General features: G+C 44.4%; 1 protein-coding gene across 1 annotated transcript in view; it reads right to left on the bottom strand.

Moving 5' to 3' along the window:
• Window positions 1–23,147, bottom strand: part of LOC139390535 (glutamate receptor 3-like) — a 277,696-nt gene that overhangs the window by 40,368 nt on the left and 214,181 nt on the right. The window contains exons 8-10 of the mRNA XM_071137711.1: window positions 22,811–22,915; window positions 15,205–15,315; window positions 8,540–8,746 (exon numbers count right to left, since the gene is read on the bottom strand). Of these exons, the coding sequence (XP_070993812.1) occupies window positions 8,540–8,746; window positions 15,205–15,315; window positions 22,811–22,915 (423 nt within the window). The remainder of the gene's footprint in view (window positions 1–8,539; window positions 8,747–15,204; window positions 15,316–22,810; window positions 22,916–23,147) is intronic.

The following is a 23,147-nucleotide window of genomic DNA, read 5'->3' as shown; positions in this document are numbered from 1 at the left end:
TTATGCTGATGTGTCTAACAGAACAGCTATGATTTAAATGACAGCCTTTCAAGTGGTTATTGTGGGAGAAACACAGCAACCCAAGTCTGTGTGAAGAAACCCCTCCACTTCAGCATTTCTCCCTCCCTTCCTCCCATCCCATTCAGAGCGCCTCCATGCCCGGAAGAGACGAGACAAGACTTTTGTCATCTACATTATTTTTATCTTCCAAGCTCCCTTTCATCTTTTTCTTCTCTTTCTTTCTGTCGTTCTTTCTGTCGTTCTTTCTGTCGTTCTTTCTGTCGTTCTTTCTGTCGTTCTTTCTGTCGTTCTTTCTTTCTTTCTTTCATTCTGTCGTTCTTTCTTTCTTTCATTCTGTCGTTCTTTCTTACTCTCCTGCCCATCATGGCTTGTTACCAAAACACATCCTTGAAAGTCGTGATGAAACTATCAAAACGATGGGCTTTCTCATATTGTCAAACAAAAAAAACATCAGAAGAAGAGAATGAATCTCTAATGAATTAAGACAAGTTACTGCTGCAGCTCGGGTGTAGCACACGATGCAGTTCATCAAACAGATTGAGTGTAGCACACGACGCAGTTCATCAAACAGATTGGGTGTAGCACACGACGCAGTTCATCAACCAGCTTGGGTGTAGCACACGACGCAGTTCATCAACCAGCTTGGGTGTAGCACACGACACAGTTCATCAACCAGCTTGGGTGTAGCACACAACGCAGTTCATCAACCAGCTTGGGTGTAGCACACGATGCAGTTCATCAAACAGATTGAGTGTAGCACACGACGCAGTTCATCAAACAGATTGGGTGTAGCACACGACGCAGTTCATCAACCAGCTTGGGTGTAGCACACGACGCAGTTCATCAACCAGCTTGGGTGTAGCACACGACACAGTTCATCAACCAGCTTGGGTGTAGCACACAACGCAGTTCATCAACCAGCTTGGGTGTAGCATATGACACAGTTCAACAACCAGCTTGGGTGTAGCACACGACGCAGTTCATCAACCAGCTTGGGTGTAGCACACGACACAGTTCATCAACCAGCTTGGGTGTAGCACACAACGCAGTTCATCAACCAGCTTGGGTGTAGCATACGACACAGTTCAACAACCAGCTTGGGTGTAGCATACGACACAGTTCATCAACCAGCTTGGGTGTAGCATACGACACAGTTCATCAACCAGCTTGGGTGTAGCATACGACACAGTTCATCAACCAGCTTGGGTGTAGCACACGACACAGTTCATCAACCAGCTTGGGTGTAGCACACAACACAGTTCATCAACCAGCTTGGGTGTAGCACACAACGCAGTTCATCAACCAGCTTGGGTGTAGCATACGACACAGTTCATCAACCAGCTTGGGTGTAGCACACGATGTAGTTCATCAACCAGCTTGGGTGTAGCATACGACACAGTTCATCAACCAGCTTGGGTGTAGCATACGACACAGTTCATCAACCAGCTTGGGTGTAGCATATGACACAGTTCATCAACCAGCTTGGGTGTAGCACACGACACAGTTCATCAACCAGCTTGGGTGTAGTATACGACACAGTTCATCAACCAGCATGGGTGTAGCATATGACACAGTTCATCAACCAGCTTGGGTGTAGCACACGACAGTTCATCAACCAGCTTGGGTGTAGCACACGACGCAGTTCATCAACCAGCTTTGGTGTAGCATACGACACAGTTCATCAAACAGCGGCTTTTGTTCACAGGAAGTGATCCGTGAAGTACACGTCTTTTGTATTGTGTCCTAAAGCTTTTGTTTCTACAAGTACATTAACAGAAGCAGAAAAACATGATAAAGCAACATGAGGAGAGAATGTTTTGTACAAGTTCAAACGGTGGGGGGGGGGGGGGGGAGGGGAATACAACAATAAACCCAATGGAGGCGTTACTGTGATGTTTCTGTACCCTGTGGACACGGTGATCGTAGCCTAGGCAGCAGTGCTATAATATAACCACTTAAGTCTAACGGTGTCCGTGGTAACGGTCAATCAATAGAGAAGAGAACACTCAGCCATAGAGAAAGAGTTTCAGGGTTTTAGGGCTAACCTTTAAATGACAGCTAAGATCACATTAATTTCCTGGACAGAAGGTCACCTAGCCTTTACACAATCATTAGACCTGCTTGGCCTGACTGCCCACGTGTAACCACGTTGACACGGTATATGGTGATGGACATAAATAACCACATCAAATCAAATGTTATTTGTCACATACACATGGTTAGCAGATGTTAATGCGAGTGTAGCGAAATGCTTGTGCTTCTAGTTCCGACAATGTAGTAATAACCAACGAGTAATCTAACCTAACAATTCCACAACTACTACCTTATACACACAAGTGTAAAGGGATAAAGAATATGTACATAAAGATATGAATGAGTGATGGTACAGAACGGCAAAGGCAAGATGCAGTAGATGGTATAGAGTGCAGTATATACATATGAGATGAGTAATGTAGGGTATGTAAACATAAAGTGGCATTGTTTAAAGTGGCTAGTGATACATGTATCACATAAAGATGGCAAGATGCAGTATATGATATAGAGTACAGTATATACATATACATATGAGATGTAATGTAAACATTATATTAGGTGGCTAGTGATACATTTTTTTACATACATTTCCATCAATTTCCATTATTAAAGTGGCTGGAGTTGAGTCAGTATGTTGGCAGCAGCCACTCAATGTTAGTGGTGGCTGTTTAACAGTCTGATGGCCTTGAGATAGAAGCTGTTTTTCAGTCTCTCCGTCCCTGTTTTGATGCACCTGTGCTGACCTCGCCTTCTGGATGACAGCGGGGTGAACAGGCAGTGGCTCGGGTGGTTGTTGTCCTTGATGATCTTTATGGCCTTCCTGTGACATTGGATGGTGTAGGTGTCCTGGAGGGCAGGTAGTTTGCCCCTGTTGATGCGTTGTGCAGACCTCACTACCCTCTGGAGAGCCTTACGGTTGTGGGCGGACCAGTTGCCGTACCAGGCGGTGATACAGCCCGACAGGATGCTCTCGATTGTGCATCTGTAGAAGTTTGTGAGTGCTTTTGGTGACAAGCCGAGGTTGAAGAGGCACTGCTGCGCCTTCTTCACAATGATGTATGTGTGGGTGGACCAATTCAGTTTGTCTGTGATGTGTACGCCGAGGAACTTAAAACTTACTACCCTCTCAAAAACTATTGTCCCGTTGATGTGGATAGGGGGGTGCTCCCTCTGCTATTTCCTGAAGTTCACAATCATCTCCTTTGTTTTGTTGATGTTGAGGTTATTTTCCTGACAGCACACTCCGAGTGCCCTCAACTCCTCCCTGTAGGCCGTCTCGTCATTGTTGGTAATTAAGCCTACTACTGTGGTGTCATCCGCAAACTTGATGATTGAGTTGGAGGCGTGCATGGCCACGCAGTCGTGGGTGAACAGGGAGTACAGGAGAGGGCTCAGAACGCACCCTTGTGGGGCCCCAGTGTTGAGGATCAGCGGAGTGGAGATGTTGTTACCTACCTTCATCACCCAGTTGCACAGGGCGGGGTCGAGACCCAGGGTCTCGAGCTTGATGACGAGTTTGGAGGGTACTATGGTGTTAAATGCTGAGCTGTAGTCGATGAACAGCATCATCACATAGGTATTCCTCTTGTCCAGATGGGTTAGGGCAGTGTGCAATGTGGTTGCGATAGCGTCGTCTGTGGACCTATTGGGGCGGTAAGCAAATTGGAGTGGGTCTAGGGTGTCATGTAGGGTGGAGGTGATATAGTCCTTGACTAGTCTCTCCAAGCACTTCGTGATGACGGAAGTGAGTGCTACAGTGCGGTAGTCGTTTAGCTCAGTTACCTTAGCTTTTTTGGGAACAGGAACAATGGTGGCCCTCTTGAAGCATGTGGGAACAGCAGAATGGGATAAGGATTGATTGAATATGTCCGTACACACACCAGCCAGCTGGTCTGCGCATGCTCTGAGGACGCGGCTGGGGATGCCGACTGGGCCTGCAGCCTTGCGAGGGTTAACACGTTTAAATGTTTTACTCACATCAGCTTCAGTGAAGGAGAGTCCGCATGTTTTGGTTGCGGGCCGTGTCAGTGGCACTGTATTGATCTCAAAGTGAGCAAAAAAGTTATTTAGTCTGTCTGGGAGCAAGACATCGTGGTCCGTGACGGGGCTGGTTTTCTTTTTGTAATCCGTGATTGACTGTAGACCCTGCCACATACCTCTTGTGTCTGAGCCATTGAATTGAGACTCTACTTTTCCTCTATACTGACGCTTAGCTTGTTTGATTGCCTTGCGGAGGGAATAGCTACACTGTTTGTATTCGGTCATGTTTCCGGACACCTTGCCCTGGTTAAAAGCAGTGGTTCGCGCTTTCAGATTCGCGCGAATGCTGCCATCAATCCACGGTTTCTGGTTTGGGAATGTTTTAATCGTTGCTGTGGGTATAACATTGCCGATGCACTTTCTAATGAACTCGCTCACCGAATCAGCGTATTTGTCAATGTTGTTGTTGGACGCAATGTGGAACATATCCCAATCCACGTGATCGAAACAGTCTTGAAGCGTGGAATCAGATTGGTCGGACCAGCATTGAACAGGCCTGAGCACGGGAGCTTTTTGTTTTATTTTTTGTCTGTAGTCTGGGAGCAACAGAATGGAGTCATGGTCAGCTTTTCCGAATGGAGGGCGGGGGAGGGCCTTATATACGTCGCGGAAGTTAGAATAAAAATGATCCAGGGTTTTACCAGCCCTGGTAGCACAATCAATATGCTGATATAATTTAGGGAGTCTTGTTTTCAGATTACCCTTGTTAAAATTAATAGACGGCCCTCTCCCCTGCTCCCCTGCTCCTCTGTCATCCATTTAATAGACGGCCCTCTCCCCTGCTCCTCTGTCATCCATTTAATAGACGGCCCTCTCCCCTGCTCCTCTGTCATCCATTTAATAGACGGCCCTCTCCCATATCATCCGTTTAATAGACGGCCCTCTCCCCTGCTCCTCTGTCATCAATTTAATAGACGGCCCTCTCCCCTGCTCCCCTGTCATCCATTTAATAGACGGCCCTCTCCCCTGCTCCTCTATCATCTATTTAATAGACGGCCCTCTCCCCTGCTCCCCTGCTCCTCTATCATCTATTTAACAGACGGCCCTCTCCCCTGCTCCTCTGTCATCCATTTAATAGACGGCCCTCTCCCCTGCTCCTCTGTCATCCGTTTAATAGACGGCCCTCTCCCCTGCTCCTCTGTCATCCGTTTAATAGACGGCACTCTCGCCTGCTCCTTTATCCTCCATTTAATAGAGAGCCCTCTCCCCTGCTCCTCTGTCATCCGTTTAATAGACGGCCCTCTCCCCTATCCCCTGTCATCCGTTTAATAGACGGCCCTCTCACCTCTCGCCCTCTCCCCTGCTCCTTTCTGTCATCATCCATCCGTTAATAGACGGCCCTCTCTCCCCTGCTCCCCATATCATCCGTTTATCATCTAGACGGCCCTCTCATCCTGCTCCTCTCCTTTATCATCCATTTAATAGACGGCCCTCTCCCCTGCTCCCCTATCATCCATTTAATAGACGGCCCTCTCCCCTATCATCCGTTTAATAGACGGTCCTCTCCCCTGCTCCCTATCATCCATTTAATAGACTGCCCTCTCCCCTGCTCCTCTGTCATCCATTTAATAGACGGCCCTCTCCCCTGCTCCTCTATCATCCATTTAATAGACGGCCCTCTCCCCTGCTCCCCTGCTCCTCTATCATCCATTTAATAGACGGCCCTCTCCCCTGCTCCCCTATCATCCATTTAATAGACTGCCCTCTCCCCTGCTCCTCTATCATCCATTTAATAGATGGCCCTCTCCCCTGCTCCTCTATCATCCATTTAATAGACGGCCCTTTCCCCTGCTCCTCTGTCATCCATTTAATAGTCGGCCCTCTCCCCTGCTCCTCTGTCATCCGTTTAATAGACGGCCCTCTCCCCTGCTCCTCTGTCATCCATTTAATAGACGGCCCTCTCCCCTGCTCCCCTGCTCCTCTATCATCTATTTAATAGACGGCCCTCTCCCCTGCTCCCCTGCTCCTCTGTCATCCATTTAATAGACGGCCCTCTCCCCTGCTCCTCTGTCATCCGTTTAATAGACGGCACTCTCCCCTGCTCCTCTGTCATCCGTTTAATAGACGGCCCTCTCCCCTGCTCCTCTATCATCTATTTAATAGACGGCCCTCTCCCCTGCTCCTCTATCATCTATTTAATAGACGGCCCTCTCCCCTGCTCCCCTGCTCCTCTGTCATCCGTTTAATAGATGGCACTCTCCCCTGCTCCTTTATCATCCGTTTAATAGACGGCCCTCTCTCTCTGCTCCCCTATCATCCATTTAATAGACGGCCCTCTCCCCTGCTCCTCTGTCATCCGTTTAATAGACGGCCCTCTCCCCTGCTCCCCTATCATCCATTTAATAGACGGCCCTCTCCCCTGCTCCTCTGTCATCCGTTTAATAGACGGCCCTCTCCCCTGCTCCTCTATCATCCATTTAATAGACGGCCCTCTCCCCTGCTCCCCTATCATCCATTTAATAGACGGCCCTCTCCCCTGCTCCTCTATCATCCATTTAATAGACGGCCCTCTCCCCTGCTCCTCTGTCATCCATTTAATAGTCGGCCCTCTCCCCTGCTCCCCTGCTCCTCTGTCATCCATTTAATAGACGGCCCTCTCCCCTGCTCCTCTGTCATCCGTTTAATAGACGGCCCTCTCCCCTGCTCCTCTATCATCTATTTAATAGACGGCCCTCTCCCTTGCTCCCCTGCTCCTCTGTCATCCATTTAATAGATGGCCCTCTCCCCTGCTCCCCTATCATCCATTTAATAGACGCCCTCTCCCCTGCTCCTCTGTCATCCGTTTAATAGACGGCCCTCTCCCCTGCTCCTCTATCATCCATTTAATAGACGGCCCTCTCCCCTGCTCCTGCTCCTCTATCATCTATTTAATAGACGGCCCTCTCCCCTGCTCCTCTCCTCATCTCCATTTAATAGACGGCCCTCTCCCCTGCTCCTCTGTCATCCATTTAATAGACGGCCCTCTCCCCTGCTCCCCTATCATCCATTTAATATACGGCCCTCTCCCCTGCTCCTCTATCATCTATTGAATAGACAGCCCTCTCCCCTGCTCCTCTGTCATCCATTTAATAGACGGCCCTCTCCCCTGCTCCCCTGCTCCTCTATCATCTATTTAATAGACGGCCCTCTCCCCTGCTCCCCTGCTCCCCTATCATCCATTTAATAGACGGCCCTCTCCCCTGCTCCTCTATCATCTATTTAATAGACGGCCCTCTCCCCTGCTCCTCTGTCATCCATTTAATAGACGGCCCTCTCCCCTGCTCCCCTATCATCTATTTAATAGACGGCCCTCTCCCCTGCTCCTCTGTCATCCGTTTAATAGACGGCCCTCACCCCTGCTCCCCTGCTCCTCTGTCATCAGTTTAATAGACGGCCCTCTCCCCTGCTCCTCTGTCATCCGTTTAATAGACGGCCCTCTCCCCTGCTCCCCTATCATCCGTTTAATAGACGGCCCTCTCCCCTATAATCCGTTTAATAGACGGCCCTCTCCCCTGCTCCCCTATCATCCATTTAATAGACGGCCCTCTCCTCTGCTCCCCTGCTCCTCTGTCATCCGTTTAATAGACGGCCCTCTCCCCTGCTCCTTTATCATCCATTTAATAGACGGCCCTCTCCCCTGCTCCTCTATCATCTATTTAATAGACGGCCCTCTCCCCTGCTCCTCTATCATCTATTTAATAGACGGCCCTCTCCCCTGCTCCTCTATCGTCTATTTAATAGACAGCCCTCTCCCCTGCTCCCCTATCATCCATTTAATAGACGGCCCTCTCCCCTGCTCCCCTGCTCCCCTGCTCCTCTATCATCTATTTAATAGACGGCCCTCTCCCCTGCTCCCCTATCATCCGTTTAATAGACGGCCCTCTCCCCTGCTCCCCTATCATCTATTTAATAGACGGCCCTCTCCCCTGCTCCCCTGCTCCTCTATCATCCATTTAATATACTTCAGTTGGTAGAGCATTGCGTCAGGGTTCTGGGTTTGAGTCCTCACTACTGTAAGTCTCTCTGGTAAGTCTCTCTGGATAAGAGCGTCTGCTAAATGACTCACTACTGTAAGTCTCTCTGGATAAGAGCGTCTGCTAAATGACTCACTACTGTAAGTCTCTCTGGATAAGAGCGTCTGCTAAATGACTCACTACTGTAAGTCTCTCTGGATAAGAGCGTCTGCTAAATGACATAAATGTAAAATAGGAGGCAGACTATAAACATTGTAACACAATCACATTGTTAAGACATACATTTTCTCTTTCAACTGCCGGTAGTGAATGTTAAAACAAATGATGCATCCCAAATGGAACTCTATTCCCTATATAGTGCACCATATAGAGCCCTATGGATCCTGGTCAAAAGTAGTGTACTATGTAGGGAATGAAGTGATATTTGGGACGCATTCTTTGGTGAAGTAACAATGAACATCAGTGACAGACTGAGAGATGACTCCACTCACCCCATAGACCAGTTCCCCCACCATCCCGTTCCACGTCTTGGTGTCTGGATCCCGCGCACCGTACTTCCCGTCTGCTACTACTGACAGTTTGTATCTTATCCCCACATGTTTTGCAATTTCGGCAGCTAAATCGACACAGTAGCCTTCATATCTGTCATTCCCCTCCAGATTCATCTGGTGTTTCTTGTACATCACATAAGGGGCTTCCTGTTAACAGTCAGATCACATGCTGGTTTATTGTCACACACACACACACAGACACACGCACACACACACACACAGACACACACAGACACACACACACACACACACACACACACACACACAGTTGCTTCAACCAGCAGTCTCATGCAGCCAGGCATGTCCAGATGAAACACCACAGATGCATTGCAATACATGTTGATAACAGCAGGATGACAAGCCAGGTAGGTGTTTTACTAAGCTGTGGTGGCCAGCGGACCCCCAGCCCTAATGCACTCAGCCTCCGGTATCTTAGCCCTGGGGAACAGTTGTGTGTGTGTGTGTGTGTGTGTGTGTGTGTGTGTGTGTGTGTGTGTGTGTGTGTGCGTGTGTGTGCGAGTGTGTGCGAGTGTGTGCGAGTGTGACAAACTACCAGTCGAAGAGGACCACATGCTCTCACAGTGTCTTGCTAAAGGTACAATATGCAGTAGTTAGAGGTTCGTGGGAGTAGGTTAGGTGGGTGTAAGGCTGGGTGTATTGGTAGGCTGGTGTATTGGTAGGCTGGGTGTGGGTTAGGTGGGTGTATTGGTAGGCTGGGTGTATTGGTAGGCTGGGTGTAGGTTAGGTGGGTGTAAGGCTGAGTGTATTGGTAGGCTGGTGTATTGGTAGGCTGGGTGTGGGTTAGGTGGGTGTATTGGTAGGCTGGGTGTGGGTTAGGTGGGTGTATTGGTAGGCTGGGTGTATTGGTAGGCTGGGTGTATTGGTAGGCTGGGTGTGGGTTAGGTAGGTGTAAGGCTGGGTGTATTGGTAGGCTGGGTGTATTGGTAGGCTGGGTGTGGGTTAGGTGGGTGTAAGGCTGGGTGTATTAGTAGGCTGGGTGTATTGGTAGGCTGGGTGTGGGTTAGGTGGGTGTAAGGCTGGGTGTATTGGTAGGCTGGGTGTAGGTTAGCTCAGAGTGAGATGGGGGTGGAGGTTCATGAAGTAAATGGCCATGACTTGGAGAGGGAAGTGAGTGCGACTACATTGATATCTCAACATAATCATCAACAAGCACATTGCATCAATCACTGAGCAAAGGGGAAGCTTTTGGTAATAGTCATTGCAACAAACAAAAACAACTCTGCGAAAAGGGAGCCATTTTCATTACAATCCCAAAATTCAAATAAAAAATATATCTTGTAAGGAAATACATAAATATTTAAAAGACGAACACCACCAGGAGAGCGGAGCGTGCTTTTAACCCCACCATTTTCAAACACTGGAGGTGGTACAGCTAGCGTGTTGTTATGGTTTCATCATTACACAACAAGAGAAGAGCTGCTGCTCACACAGAGCGGACGACACCATTAGAGACAACACATAATTAGAGGGATGCAAGTGGAGAAGCAATGGCTTGTTTGTTCTGTGCTGAACGTATATCCTCTTCACCCTTGCATGATTGTAAATGCCAATCCCCCCCCCCCCCCCCCTTCCGAGTTAACATCATTTTATCTACTGATGCTGTTTTCCATTCTGAAACCTTTAAATGCTTCCTTTTTAGAGAGAGAGAGAGAGAGAGAGAGCGAGCGAGAGAGAGATAGAGAGAGAAAGAGGAGACTTTTCAGAATATAGATTGAAGGTAATTTGTGTATGAAGGAATACTTTATCTCAGAACAATTAGGACCTTCATCACTTTTCAAATGTTTTCCTTTTCAAGAGTGTTTCTTTACTATTCAGAGGATGTTTATAGGACAAGATCGTTACGATAGCTGGCGAAGTCTCGAGGTTTTGCTTGCCTGAGGTAGAGTATCGCATGATAAGCTGTAGACCACACTATCTACCTGGAGAATTTTCATCTGTATTTTTCATAGCTGTCTACATAACACCACAGACTGAGGCTGGCACTTAGACCGCACTCAATGAGCTGTATTCCACCATAAGCAAACAGGAAAACGCTTGCACAGAGGCGGCGCTCCTAGTGGCCGGGGAGTTTAATGCAGGGAAACTTAAAATCGGTTTTACCAAATTTCTATCAGCATGTTATTAAATGTGCAACCAGAGGGAAAATTACTCCACACACAGAGATGCATAGAAAGCTCTCCCTCGGCCTCCATTTGGCAAATCTGACCATAATTCTATCCTCATGATTCCTGCTTACAAGCAAAAATTAAAGCAGGAAGCACAAGTGTCTAGATCAATAAAAAAAAGTGGTCAGATGAAGCAGATGCTAATCTACAAGACTGTTTTGCTAGCTCAGACTGGAATATGTTCCGGGATTTCTCCGATGTCATTGAGGAGTACACCACATAAGTCACTGGCTTCATCAATAAGTGCATTGATGACATCGTCCCCACAATGACCGTACGTACATACCCCAACCAGAAGCCATGGCTTTACAGGCAACATCCGCACTGAGCTAGGCTAGAGCTGCGGCTTTCAAGGAGTGGGACTCTTTTTTTTACCTTTATTTAACTAAGCAAGTCAGTTAAGAACAAATTCTTACTTTCAATGACGGCCTAGGAACAGTGGGTTAACTGGTCTAGGAACAGTGGGTTAACTGGTCTAGGAACAGTGGGTTGTTCAGGGGCAGTTAATAACCCGGAAGTTTATAATAAATCCCGCTATGCCCTCCGACGAACCATCAAACAGACAAAGCGTCAATATAGGACTAAGATCGAAACGTACTACACCGGCTCTGACGCTCGTTGGATGTGGCAGGGCTTGCAAACCATTACAGACTACAGAGGAGGTCAGAGACCTAGCTGTGTGGTGACAGGACAACAACCTCTCCCTCAACGTGATCAAGACAAAAGATATGATTGTGGACTACAGGAAAAAGAGGAGCGAACACACCCCCATTCTCATCGATGGGGCTGTAGTGGAGGAGTTTGAGAGTTTCAAGTTCCTTGGTGTCCACATCACCAACAAACTTGCATGGTCCAAGCACAACAAGACAATCTTGAAGAGGGCACAACAAAACCTATTCCCCTTCAGGAGATTGAAATGATTTGGCATGTGTCCTCAGATCCTCAAAAGGTTCTACAGCTCCACCATCGAGACCATCCTGACTGGTTGCATCAGTTCCTGGTATAGCAACTGCTCGGCCTCCGACCGCAGGGCACTACAGAGGGTAGTGCGTACGGCCCAGTACATCACTGCTTCCTGCATCCACGACATCTATGCCAGGCGGTGTCAGAGGAAGGCCCTAAAAATTGTCAAAGACTCCAGTCACCCTAGTCATAAATGGTTCTCTCTGCTACCGCATGGCAAGCGGTACCGGAGTGCCAAGGTCCAAGAGACCTGAAGAGACTCCTGAACTCCAAGAGACTCCTGAACATCTAATCAAATGGCTACGCAGACTATTTACATTGCCCACCCCCTTCTCTTTTACACCGCTGCTACTCTCTGTTGTTATCATCTATGCTAGTCACTTTTCATCTATGCATTCCCCTCTCTCTGCTGGGATTATCTGCCTTAAACCCTATTACAGGGGCTGAGTCACGGGCTTACTGGGGCTCTTCCCATGCCGTCCCTAGGAGGGGTGCGGTATCCGGTGTCCTGTGGGAATTTAAGTATGCTCTCTCTAATTCTCTCTAATGACTTAGGTCCATGCTTCAGGACTACCTGGCCTGATGACTCTTTGCTGTCCCCAGTCCACCTGGTCGTGCTGCTGCTCCAGTTGCTCATTAATTACTTGTTACTTTTATTTCTTATTCTTATTTGAACTGCATTGTTGTTTAGGGGCTCGTAAGTAAGCAATTCACTGTAAGGTCTACACCGGTTGTATTCGACGCATGTGACTAATACAATTTGATTTGCCATTTACAGCCCCCTGAATATTTTTGCATTCAGGGAGGGAAAGTAATTTAAAATATAAAATAATGAGCAAATATGGTAAAATAGTAGTGTGAAAGGAATAATTCAACACAGCCGTCAACACTGCTGCCAGGAAATCGAAGCAAAACTATCTCCTTCCTGCCAAAACAACCCACTGGAAGCTATACACAGAACCAGCCCTCAGAGGAACAAAACAAAATTGATTCAATATATATACATATATATATATTCAGCACAGAACCAGCCCTCAGAGGAACAAAACAACATTGATTCAATATATATACATATATATATTCAGCACAGAACCAGCCCTCAGAGGAACAAAACAAAATTGATTCAATATATATACATATATATATTCAACACAGAACCAGCCCTCAGAGGAACAAAACAAAATAGATTAATATACATATATATATTCAACACAGAACCAGCCCTCAGTAGAACAAAACAAAATTGATTCAATATATATATATATATATATATATATATATATACACAGTGCATTCGACAAGTATTCAGTGTCCCTCAGTGATTATTCATGTCCCTCAGTATATTTCATACATTCAGAACCCAACACAGTCTTATTCTAAAATGGATACAATTGTTTTTTTCCCCCTCATAACTATACCCCAGAATGACAAAGCAAAAACAAGTTTTTAGAAATGTTTGCAAAAATAAATAAAAAATTAAATATTACATTTACGTAAGTATTCAGACACTTTACTCAGTACTTTCTTGAAGCACCTTTGGCAATGATTACAGCCTCAAGTCTTCTTGGGTATGATGCTATAAGATTGGCACACTTGTATTTGGGGAGTGTCTCCCATTCTTCTCTGCAGAACCTCTCGAGCTGTCAGGTTGGATAGGGAGCGTTGCTACACAGCTATTTTCAGGTCTCTCCAGAGATGTTTGATCAGGTTCAAGTCCTGGCTCTAGCTGGGCCACTCAAGGACATTCAGAGACTTGTCCCGAGGCCACTCCTGTGTTGTTTAGGCTGTGTGCTTAGGCAACAGGTTGTCCTGTTGGAAGGTGAACCTTCGCCCCAGTCTGAGGTACTTAGCGCTCTGGAGCAGGTTTTCATCAAGGATCCCTCTGTACTTTGCTCCATTCATCTTTCCCTTGATCCTGACTAGTCTCCCAGTCCCGGCCGCTGAAAAACATCCCCACAGCATGATGCTGCCACCACCATGCTTCACCGTAGGGATCGTGCCAGGTTTCCTCCAGATGTGACACTTGGCATTCAGGCCAAAACCTTCAATATTGGTTTCATTAGACCAGAAAATCTTGTTTCTCATGGGTAGAGAGTCCTTTAGGTGCCTTTTGGCAAACTCCAAGCAGGCTGTCATGTACCTTTTACTGAGGAGTGACTTCCTTCTGGCCGCTCTACCATAAAGGCCTGATTGGTGGAGTGCTGCAGAGATGGTTGTCTTTCTGGAAGGTTCTCCAATCTCCACAGAGTAACTCTGGAGCTCTGTCAGAGTGACCACCGGGTTCTTGGTCACCTCCCTTCCCCCGATTAATCTGTTTGGCCAGTCGGCCAGCTCTAGCAAGAGTCTTGGTGGTTTCATACTTCTTTCATGTAAGAATGATGGAGGTCACTGTGTTCTTGCTGACCTGCAATACTGCAGAAATGTTTTGGTACCCTTCCCCAGATCTGTGCTTCAACACAATCCTGTCTCTGAGCTCTACGGACAATTCCTTAGACCTCATGACTTGGTTTTTGCTCTGACATGCACTGCCAACTGTGGAACCTTATATAGACAGGAGTGTGCCTTTCCAATTAATGCCCAATCAATTGAATTTACCACAGGTGGACTCCAATAAAGTTATAGAAACATCTCAAGGATGATCAATGGAAACAGTATACCCCTGAGCTCAATTTGGAGTCTCATAGCAAAGGGTCTGAATACTTATGTATATAAGGTAATTCTGTTTTTTATTTTATTTTAATTGTTTTTTTTAAATCAAAAAAACTATTTTCACTTTATCATTATGGGGTATTTTTGTGTAGATTGATGTGGAAACACATTTATTTAATTAATTTTAGAAGACTGTAACGTAACAAAATATGGAGAAAGTCAAGGGGTCTGAATACTTTCCGAAAGCCCGGCGTATATTATCGTTCTTATCCTCTCTCAGATGTGCTTTATTTTGCTTTGTCCTTGATAAGCCATTACAGTATCATTAACACCATTATCGTCATCATCATCTCCTCCTCCTCCTCCTCCTCCTATCCCAGATTGTCATTGAACCATTTACTTGATGAGGACGGACAAGACAGGTTCTACTTACGTACATATGGCGGATGTTGGTTTGTATGTGTTTTCTATTAGATGGAGTCACAACTCAACCATTTACCCACTTACTCATGTATCATATAATACCAATATTGTGATGTCACTGCTACGACAGGCCACTGAAGTATGAGAAATCTAAATGCTTTGTCACCCACACGGATACAGTTGAAACACTCTCTTCTCCTAACAGAGGGATCGACTGTTTCAACGTGTAGTGAGTGGATGCAAAGCAAACACAAAAAAGATGTGGTTCTGCTCAGCCCAGGACAGACTGTATCAACCGGTTAGGCATCAACACTGCCGCTCGCGGCCCTGACTGGCAGAATACGTTGTGGTGAACACATTTCAAAGTTGCCATGGAAAGTGTACCATAATAGTAGTGACCACAATCGTTCGGTTTTCCACAGAAGAAGACTCGTTGGCGACCACCTGTTGTTCTAACACATTTACTAATCGCTGGTACTCGTTCCAGTAGCCAATCTGAAACAGAGAAAACACAGGTTAGCATAGCAACCATAGAATTAGATTGAATTCTATTGTTCACATTCCATTTCTGTTAGCATCATACCCTTTTGTCCGACCGCCCACCCCGAACGACCCCCCCCACCCTCCTCCCCCCACTATCAGTGTATAAACAGTCAAGTGGGAACATTTCAGTAACACATTATAAATGCTTATATGTGCTTATAGCAGGTAAAAGCAAAAACCTAATCGCTTTAAGAAGTGCTCAATTTACCCACTAATAAAACCAGCCTTATAGATTACTGGAGGTGAGGCCTAAATCTACTGTCATTCCTTATAGATTACTGGAGGTGAGGCCTAAATCTACTGTCATTCCTTATAGATTACTGGAGGTGAGGCCTAAATCTACTGTCATTCCTTATATATTACTGGAGGTGAGGCCTAAATCTACTGTCATTCCTTATAGATTACTGGAGGTGAGGCCTAAATCTACTGTCATTCCTTATAGATTACTAGAGGTGAGGCCTAAATCTACTGTCCTTCCTTATAGATTACTGGAGGTGAGGCCTAAATCTACTGTCATTCCTTATAGATTACTAGAGGTGAGGCCTAAATCTACTGTCCTTCCTTATAGATTACTGGAGGTGAGGCCTAAATCTACTGTCATTCCTTATAGATTACTGGAGGTGAGGCCTAAATCTACTGTCATTCCTTATAGATTACTGGAGGTGAGGCCTAAATCTACTGTCATTCCTTATAGATTACTAGAGGTGAGGCCTAAATCTACTGTCATTCCTTATAGATTACTGGAGGTGAGGCCTAAATCTACTGTCATTCCTTATAGATTACTGGAGGTGAGGCCTAAATCTACTGTCATTCCTTATAGATTACTGGAGGTGAGGCCTAAATCTACTGTCATTCCTTATAGATTACTGGAGGTGAGGCCTAAATCTACTGTCATTCCTTATAGATTACTAGAGGTGAGGCCTAAATCTACTGTCCTTCCTTATAGATTACTGGAGGTGAGGCCTAAATCTACTGTCATTCCTTATAGATTACTGGAGGTGAGGCCTAAATCTACTGTCATTCCTTATAGATTACTGGAGGTGAGGCCTAAATCTACTGTCATTCCTTATAGATTACTAGAGGTGAGGCATAAATCTACTGTCATTCCTTATAGATTACTAGAGGTGAGGCCTAAATCTACTGTCCTTCCTTATAGATTACTAAAGGTGAGGCCTACATCTACTGTCATTCCTTATAGATGACTAAAGGTGAGGCCTAAATCTACTGTCATTCCTTATAGATTACTAGAGGTGAGGCCTAAATCTACTGTCCTTCCTTATAGATTACTGGAGGTGAGGCCTAAATCTACTGTCCTTCCTTATAGATTACTAGAGGTGAGGCCTAAATCTACTGTCCTTCCTTATAGATTACTAGAGGTGAGGCCTACATCTACTGTCATTCCTTATAGATCACTAGAGGTGAGGCCTAAATCTACTGTCCTTCCTTATAGATTACTAAAGGTGAGGCCTAAATCTACTGTCATTCCTTATAGATTACTGGAGGTGAGGCCTAAATCTACTGTCCTTCCTTATAGATTACTGGAGGTGAGGCCTAAATCTACTGTCATTCCTTATAGATTACTGGAGGTGAGGCCTAAATCTACTGTCATTCCTTATAGATTACTGGAGGTGAGGCCTAAATCTACTGTCCTTCCTTATAGATTACTGGAGGTGAAGCCTAAATCTACTGTCCTTCCTTATAGATTACTGGAGGTGAGGCCTATATCTACTGTCATTCCTTATAGATTACTAGAGGTGAGGCCTAAATCTACTGTCATTCCTTATAGATTACTGGAGGTGAGGCCTAAATCTACTGTCATTCCTTATAGATTACTGTAGGTGAGACCTAAATCTACTGTCATTCCTTATAGATTACTGGAGGTGAGGCCTAAATCTACTGTCATTCCTTATAGATTACTGGATGTGAGGCCTAAATCTACTGTCATTCCTTATAGATTACTAGAGGTGAGGCCTAAATCTACTGTCATTCCTTATAGATTACTAGAGGTGAGGCCTAAATCTACTGTCATTCCTTATAGATTACTGGAGGTGAGGCCTAAATCTACTGTCATTCCTTATAGATTACTGGAGGTGAGGCCGAAATCTACTGTCATTCCTTATAGATTACTGGAGGTGAAGCCTAAATCTACTGTCATTCTTTATAGATTACTAGAGGTGAGGCCTAAATCTATGGGAGGACCTTGGCTTTACTTCAGTATAGGCTAGCGACAAATGATACAGGTGGGAGACCTACTAGTTGGTGTACAGGTAGGAGATATACTGGTTGATGTACAGGTAAGAGATATACTGGTTGGCGTACAGGTAGGAGATATACTGGTTGGTGTACAGGTAGGAGCTATACTAGTTGGTGTACAGGTAAGAGATATACTGGTTGGCGTACAGGTAGGAGATATACTGGTTGGCGTACAGGTAGGAGATATACTGGTTGGCGTACAGGTAGGAGATATGGTGTACAGGTAGGAGATATACTGGTTGGTGGTAAGAGATCACTGGTTGGTGTACAGGTAGGAGGTCGACTGGTTGGTGTACAGGTAGGTTGGTTGGTGTACAGGTAGGAGATATACTGGTTGGTGTACAGGTGGTTGGTGTACAGGTAGGAGATCTACTGGTTGGTGTACAGGTAGGAGATATACTGGTTGGTGTACAGGTAGGAGATATACTGGTTGGTGTACAGGTAGGAGATCTACTGGTTGGTGTACAGGTAAGAGATATACTGGTTGGTGGACAGGTAGGAAATATACTGGTTGGTGTACAGGTAGGAGATATACTGGTTGGTGTACAGGTAGAGGATATACTGGTTGGTGTACAGATAGGAGATAAACTGGTTCATGTACAGGTAGGAGATATACTGGTTGGTGTACAAGTAGGAGATATACTGGTTGGTGTACAGGTAGGAGCCCTACTGGTTGGTGTACAGGTAGGAGACCTAATGGTTGGTGTACAGGTAGTAGATATACTGGTTGGTGTACAGGTAGGAGATATTCTGATTGGTGTACAGGTAGGAGATATACTGGTTGGTGTACAGGTAGGAGATATACTGGTTGGTGTACAGGTAGGAGATATACTGGTTGGTGTACAGGTAGGAGATATACTGGTTGGTGTACAGGTAAGAGATATACTGGTTGGTGGACAGGTAGAAGAAGATACTGATCTATACTGTTCCAGAAGAACATACTGATCTATACTGTTCCAGAAGAACATGGTTGGTAACTAGCTGATCTATACTGTTCCAGCAAGAACATACTGTTCTATACTGTTCCAGAAGAACACACTGATCTATACTGTTCCAGAAGAACACACTGATGTCTATACTGTTCCATGAAGTCAACATACTGTCATCTATACTGTTCCATGAAGAACATACTGATCTATACTGTTCCAGAAGAACATACTGATCTATACTGTTCCAGAAGAACATACTGATCTATACTGTTCCAGAAGAACATACTGATCAGTATACTCACATCAGAAGACACATACTGCTTCAGATATGGGTATATGGTGTGCAAATACAGTCTGTTAAGAACAAGAGGCTTTAACCAGAGTTATTTCACTTGTTCCATAAGATACATGCTCTGATCTATACTGTTCCATTTGAAGAACATTTGACCATTCTGTAGTCTCCATTGTTGGAGTGTGAAGAGGATACTGTTCTATAATGTTCCAGAAGAATATACTGTTCTATACTGTTCCAGAAGATAACTGTTCTATAACAGTCAGAGAGCCTGTAGTGGAGATAACAGATGTTCTATACTGTTTCAGAAGAAGCAGTGGGGACTGGAGCTATACTGTTCCTTGTAGCAGTCATCACTCTGAGTGCAGCTACACAACCTGGAGGAAAGCAATCAGACTCGCTGGTCTCTACTAACCATCCTGACAGGCTGATGTCTGGGACTCTGTCTGAAGAAGCAGGCTTCACTCCAACCCACTCAAAAGACCGCTATGGAAACAAGCCTTTGGGCTTTATTTATTTTTTATCCTCGATAATTCATAATGTCGGTAATGTCTCCAGTTGGAGCAGTATACAACTTCTAAATATCAATCAATCAAACACCTACACACCAGAAAGTGATCTAAGCTCACAGTCATCTAACACTGTCACGTGATCTATACTATTCCAGAAGAACATACTGATCTATACTGTTCCAGAAGATAACTGTTCTATACTGTTCCATAACAACATTATTTGAGGAACTGTTCCAGAAGAACATACTGATCTATACTGTTCCAGAAGAACATACTGATCTATACTGTTCCAGAAGAACATACTGTTCTATACTGTTCCAGAAGAACATACTGTTCTATACTGTTCCAGAAGAACATACTGATCTATACTGTTCCAGAAGATAACTGTTCTATACTGTTCCAGAATAACATACTGTTCTATACTGTTCCAGAAGAACATACTGATCTATACTGTTCCAGAAGAACATACTGTTCTATACTGTTCCAGAAGAACATACTGTTCTATACTGTTCCAGAAGAACATACTGTTCTATACTGTTCCAGAAGAACATACTGATCTATACTGTTCCAGAAGAATATACTGTTCTATACTGTTCCAGAAGAATATACTGTTCTATACTGTTCCAGAAGAACATACTGATCTATACTGTTCCAGAAGAACACACTGATCTATACTGTTCCAGAAGAACATACTGATCTATACTGTTCCAGAAGAACATACTGATCTATACTGTTCCAGAAGAACATACTGTTCTATACTGTTCCAGAAGAACATACTGTTCTATACTGTTCCAGAAGAACATACTGTTCTATACTGTTCCAGAAGAACATACTGTTCTATACTGTTCCAGAAGAACATACTGTTCTATACTGTTCCAGAAGAATATACTGTTCTATACTGTTCCAGAAGAACATACTGATCTATACTGTTCCAGAAGATAACTGTTCTATACTGTTCCAGAAGAACATACTGATCTATACTGTTCCAGAAGAACATACTGTTCTATACTGTTCCAGAAGAATATACTGTTCTATACTGTTCCAGAAGAACATACTGATCTATACTGTTCCAGAAGAACATACTGATCTATACTATTCCAGAAGAACATACTGATCTATACTGTTCCAGAAGATAACTGTTCTATACTGTTCCAGAAGAACATCCTGATCTATACTGTTCCAGAAGAACATACTGATCTATACTGTTCCAGAAGAACATACTGATCTATACTGTTCCAGAAGAATATACTGTTCTATACTGTTCCAGAAGAACATACTGATCTATACTGTTCCAGAAGATAACTGTTCTATACTGTTCCAGAATAACATACTGTTCTATACTGTTCCAGAAGAACATACTGATCTATACTGTTCCAGAAGAACATACTGTTCTATACTGTTCCAGAAGAACATACTGTTCTATACTGTTCCAGAAGAACATACTGTTCTATACTGTTCCAGAAGAACATACTGTTCTATACTGTTCCAGAAGAACATACTGATCTATACTGTTCCAGAAGAACATACTGATCTATACTGTTCCAGAAGAACATACTGATCTATACTGTTCCAGAAGAACATACTGTTCTATACTGTTCCAGAAGAACATACTGATCTATACTGTTCCAGAAGAACATACTGATCTATACTGTTCCAGAAGAACATACTGATCTATACTGTTCCAGAAGAATATACTGTTCTATACTGTTCCAGAAGAACATACTGTTCTATACTGTTCCAGAAGATAACTGTTCTATACTGTTCCAGAAGAACATACTGATCTATACTGTTCCAGAAGAACATACTGATCTATACTGTTCCAGAAGAACATACTGATCTATACTGTTCCAGAAGAACATACTGTTCTATACGTTCCAGAAGAACATACTGTTCTATACTGTTCCAGAAGAACATACTGATCTATACTGTTCCAGAAGAACATACTGATCTATACTGTTCCAGAAGAACATACTGATCTATACTGTTCCAGAAGATAACTGTTCTATACTGTTCCAGAAGAACATACTGATCTATACTGTTCCAGAAGAACATACTGATCTATACTGTTCCAGAAGAACATACTGTTCTATACTGTTCCAGAAGAACATACTGTTCTATACTGTTCCAGAAGATAACTGTTCTATACTGTTCCAGAAGAACATACTGATCTATACTGTTCCAGAAGAACATACTGATCTATACTGTTCCAGAAGAATATACTGTTCTATACTGTTCCAGAAGAACATACTGTTCTATACTGTTCCAGAAGATAACTGTTCTATACTGTTCCAGAAGAACATACTGATCTATACTGTTCCAGAAGAACATACTGTTCTATACTCTTCCAGAAGAACATACTGTTCTATACTGTTCCAGAAGATAACTGTTCTATACTGTTCCAGAAGATAACTGTTATTGGAAAATGGAAAATGATGTTATTTTTAGTTCTGGGCATTTTCTTCCAGTCCCACAAAAATCACAACAAAGTGCCTATGCAAGGACTCACTCTGTCACTCAGAAACTTATTCTGGCGTCTGACTGCCACCTGTAAATCTTTACCAGTTGGTGTAGACAATCTGCCCTACCCTCTGATGCATGGGTTACTGTAGCCCCTCCCCTCTGATGCATGGGTTACTGTAGCCCCTCCCCTCTAATGCATGGGTTACTGTAGCCCCTCCCCTCTAATGCATGGGTTATTGCAGCCTACTGATGACGTTACAAGAGTGATTCAGAAATTAGGAAGAGATGTTTAATTGGAGATGTTTAATTAACTTGCTAGTTTTTCAACGCTCTCTCTTCACCCGAGGTTGAATCTGACGCCCTACACTGTGACTGGCAGCTCAGTCTGTGTGTTTGTCTTTCATTGTGATTAAATCATGCTGTTACGGCAAAATATAATTAGCTCTTAACGACTTTCCTATACAGATTAAATCTCTTACCCGCTACATAGCAAGCTGCTCTATCCACACTGATTGGTGCAGTCATTTCATGAGCTAATTGTAAAAAAAAAAGGAACAGAAATTACCATCTAAACCAATACCGCGTGGTTTAAAAAAAGAACCGGACCGGAACTTTGTTGAACAGAACCAAATGAATAGTGGTTCTGCTCAGAACTAAACAATTGGAAAGTCATTTTGGTTCCAACCTCTGGTTCCTACAGACATTTGTAGAAGTCCTCCGTCTGTCATGTAGGAGAACTTGTATCGAGGGCATGTTTGTCATAATTCATAAACAATGAGAGGAAGAAGTAATGAACTAAACCCTAACGTCTGACTGATAGTTACCCTGTTCTGATGGAGACAGCAATTTATTTGAGATTTAATAGCTGAGTCGGTATGGGGTTATAGAGAGCGCTGTGTGTGTGTGTGTGTGTGTGTGTGTGTGTGTGTGTGTGTGTGTGTGTGTGTGTGTGTGTGTGTGTGTGTGTGTGTGTGTGTGTGTGTGTGTGTGTGTGCGTGCACCTTCTTCGGTCCCCCTGTTCTCATCTCATAGACGTCTATAGTGTAGTTGGACCTCCGGCCATAGCTGTCAAACTGGATGTTCCCCGTCATCCCCTGAACCTGGACCTGCACAGCGGGACAGTAACACACAGACGCAAAACACGCAGAACAACGTGTAATACAGACTGCCAACTTATTATCAAATGTGGAAAAAGCTGGTATTAGGAAATGGCAGGTATTCACATAGGCAGGGCCGTTGGCGATAATCAAATGATGGAACTGATAGGCTTTAATAAAAGATGTGGGTTTATGGTAATGAGAATGAGAGGCTCTTTGTATTTGAGAGAGATGAGCTGAG

Source organism: Oncorhynchus clarkii, chromosome 31, assembly GCF_045791955.1.
Source record: "Oncorhynchus clarkii lewisi isolate Uvic-CL-2024 chromosome 31, UVic_Ocla_1.0, whole genome shotgun sequence".
NCBI classification, from domain to species: domain Eukaryota; kingdom Metazoa; phylum Chordata; class Actinopteri; order Salmoniformes; family Salmonidae; genus Oncorhynchus; species Oncorhynchus clarkii.
This window is presented reverse-complemented; position numbering and strand designations above follow the sequence as displayed.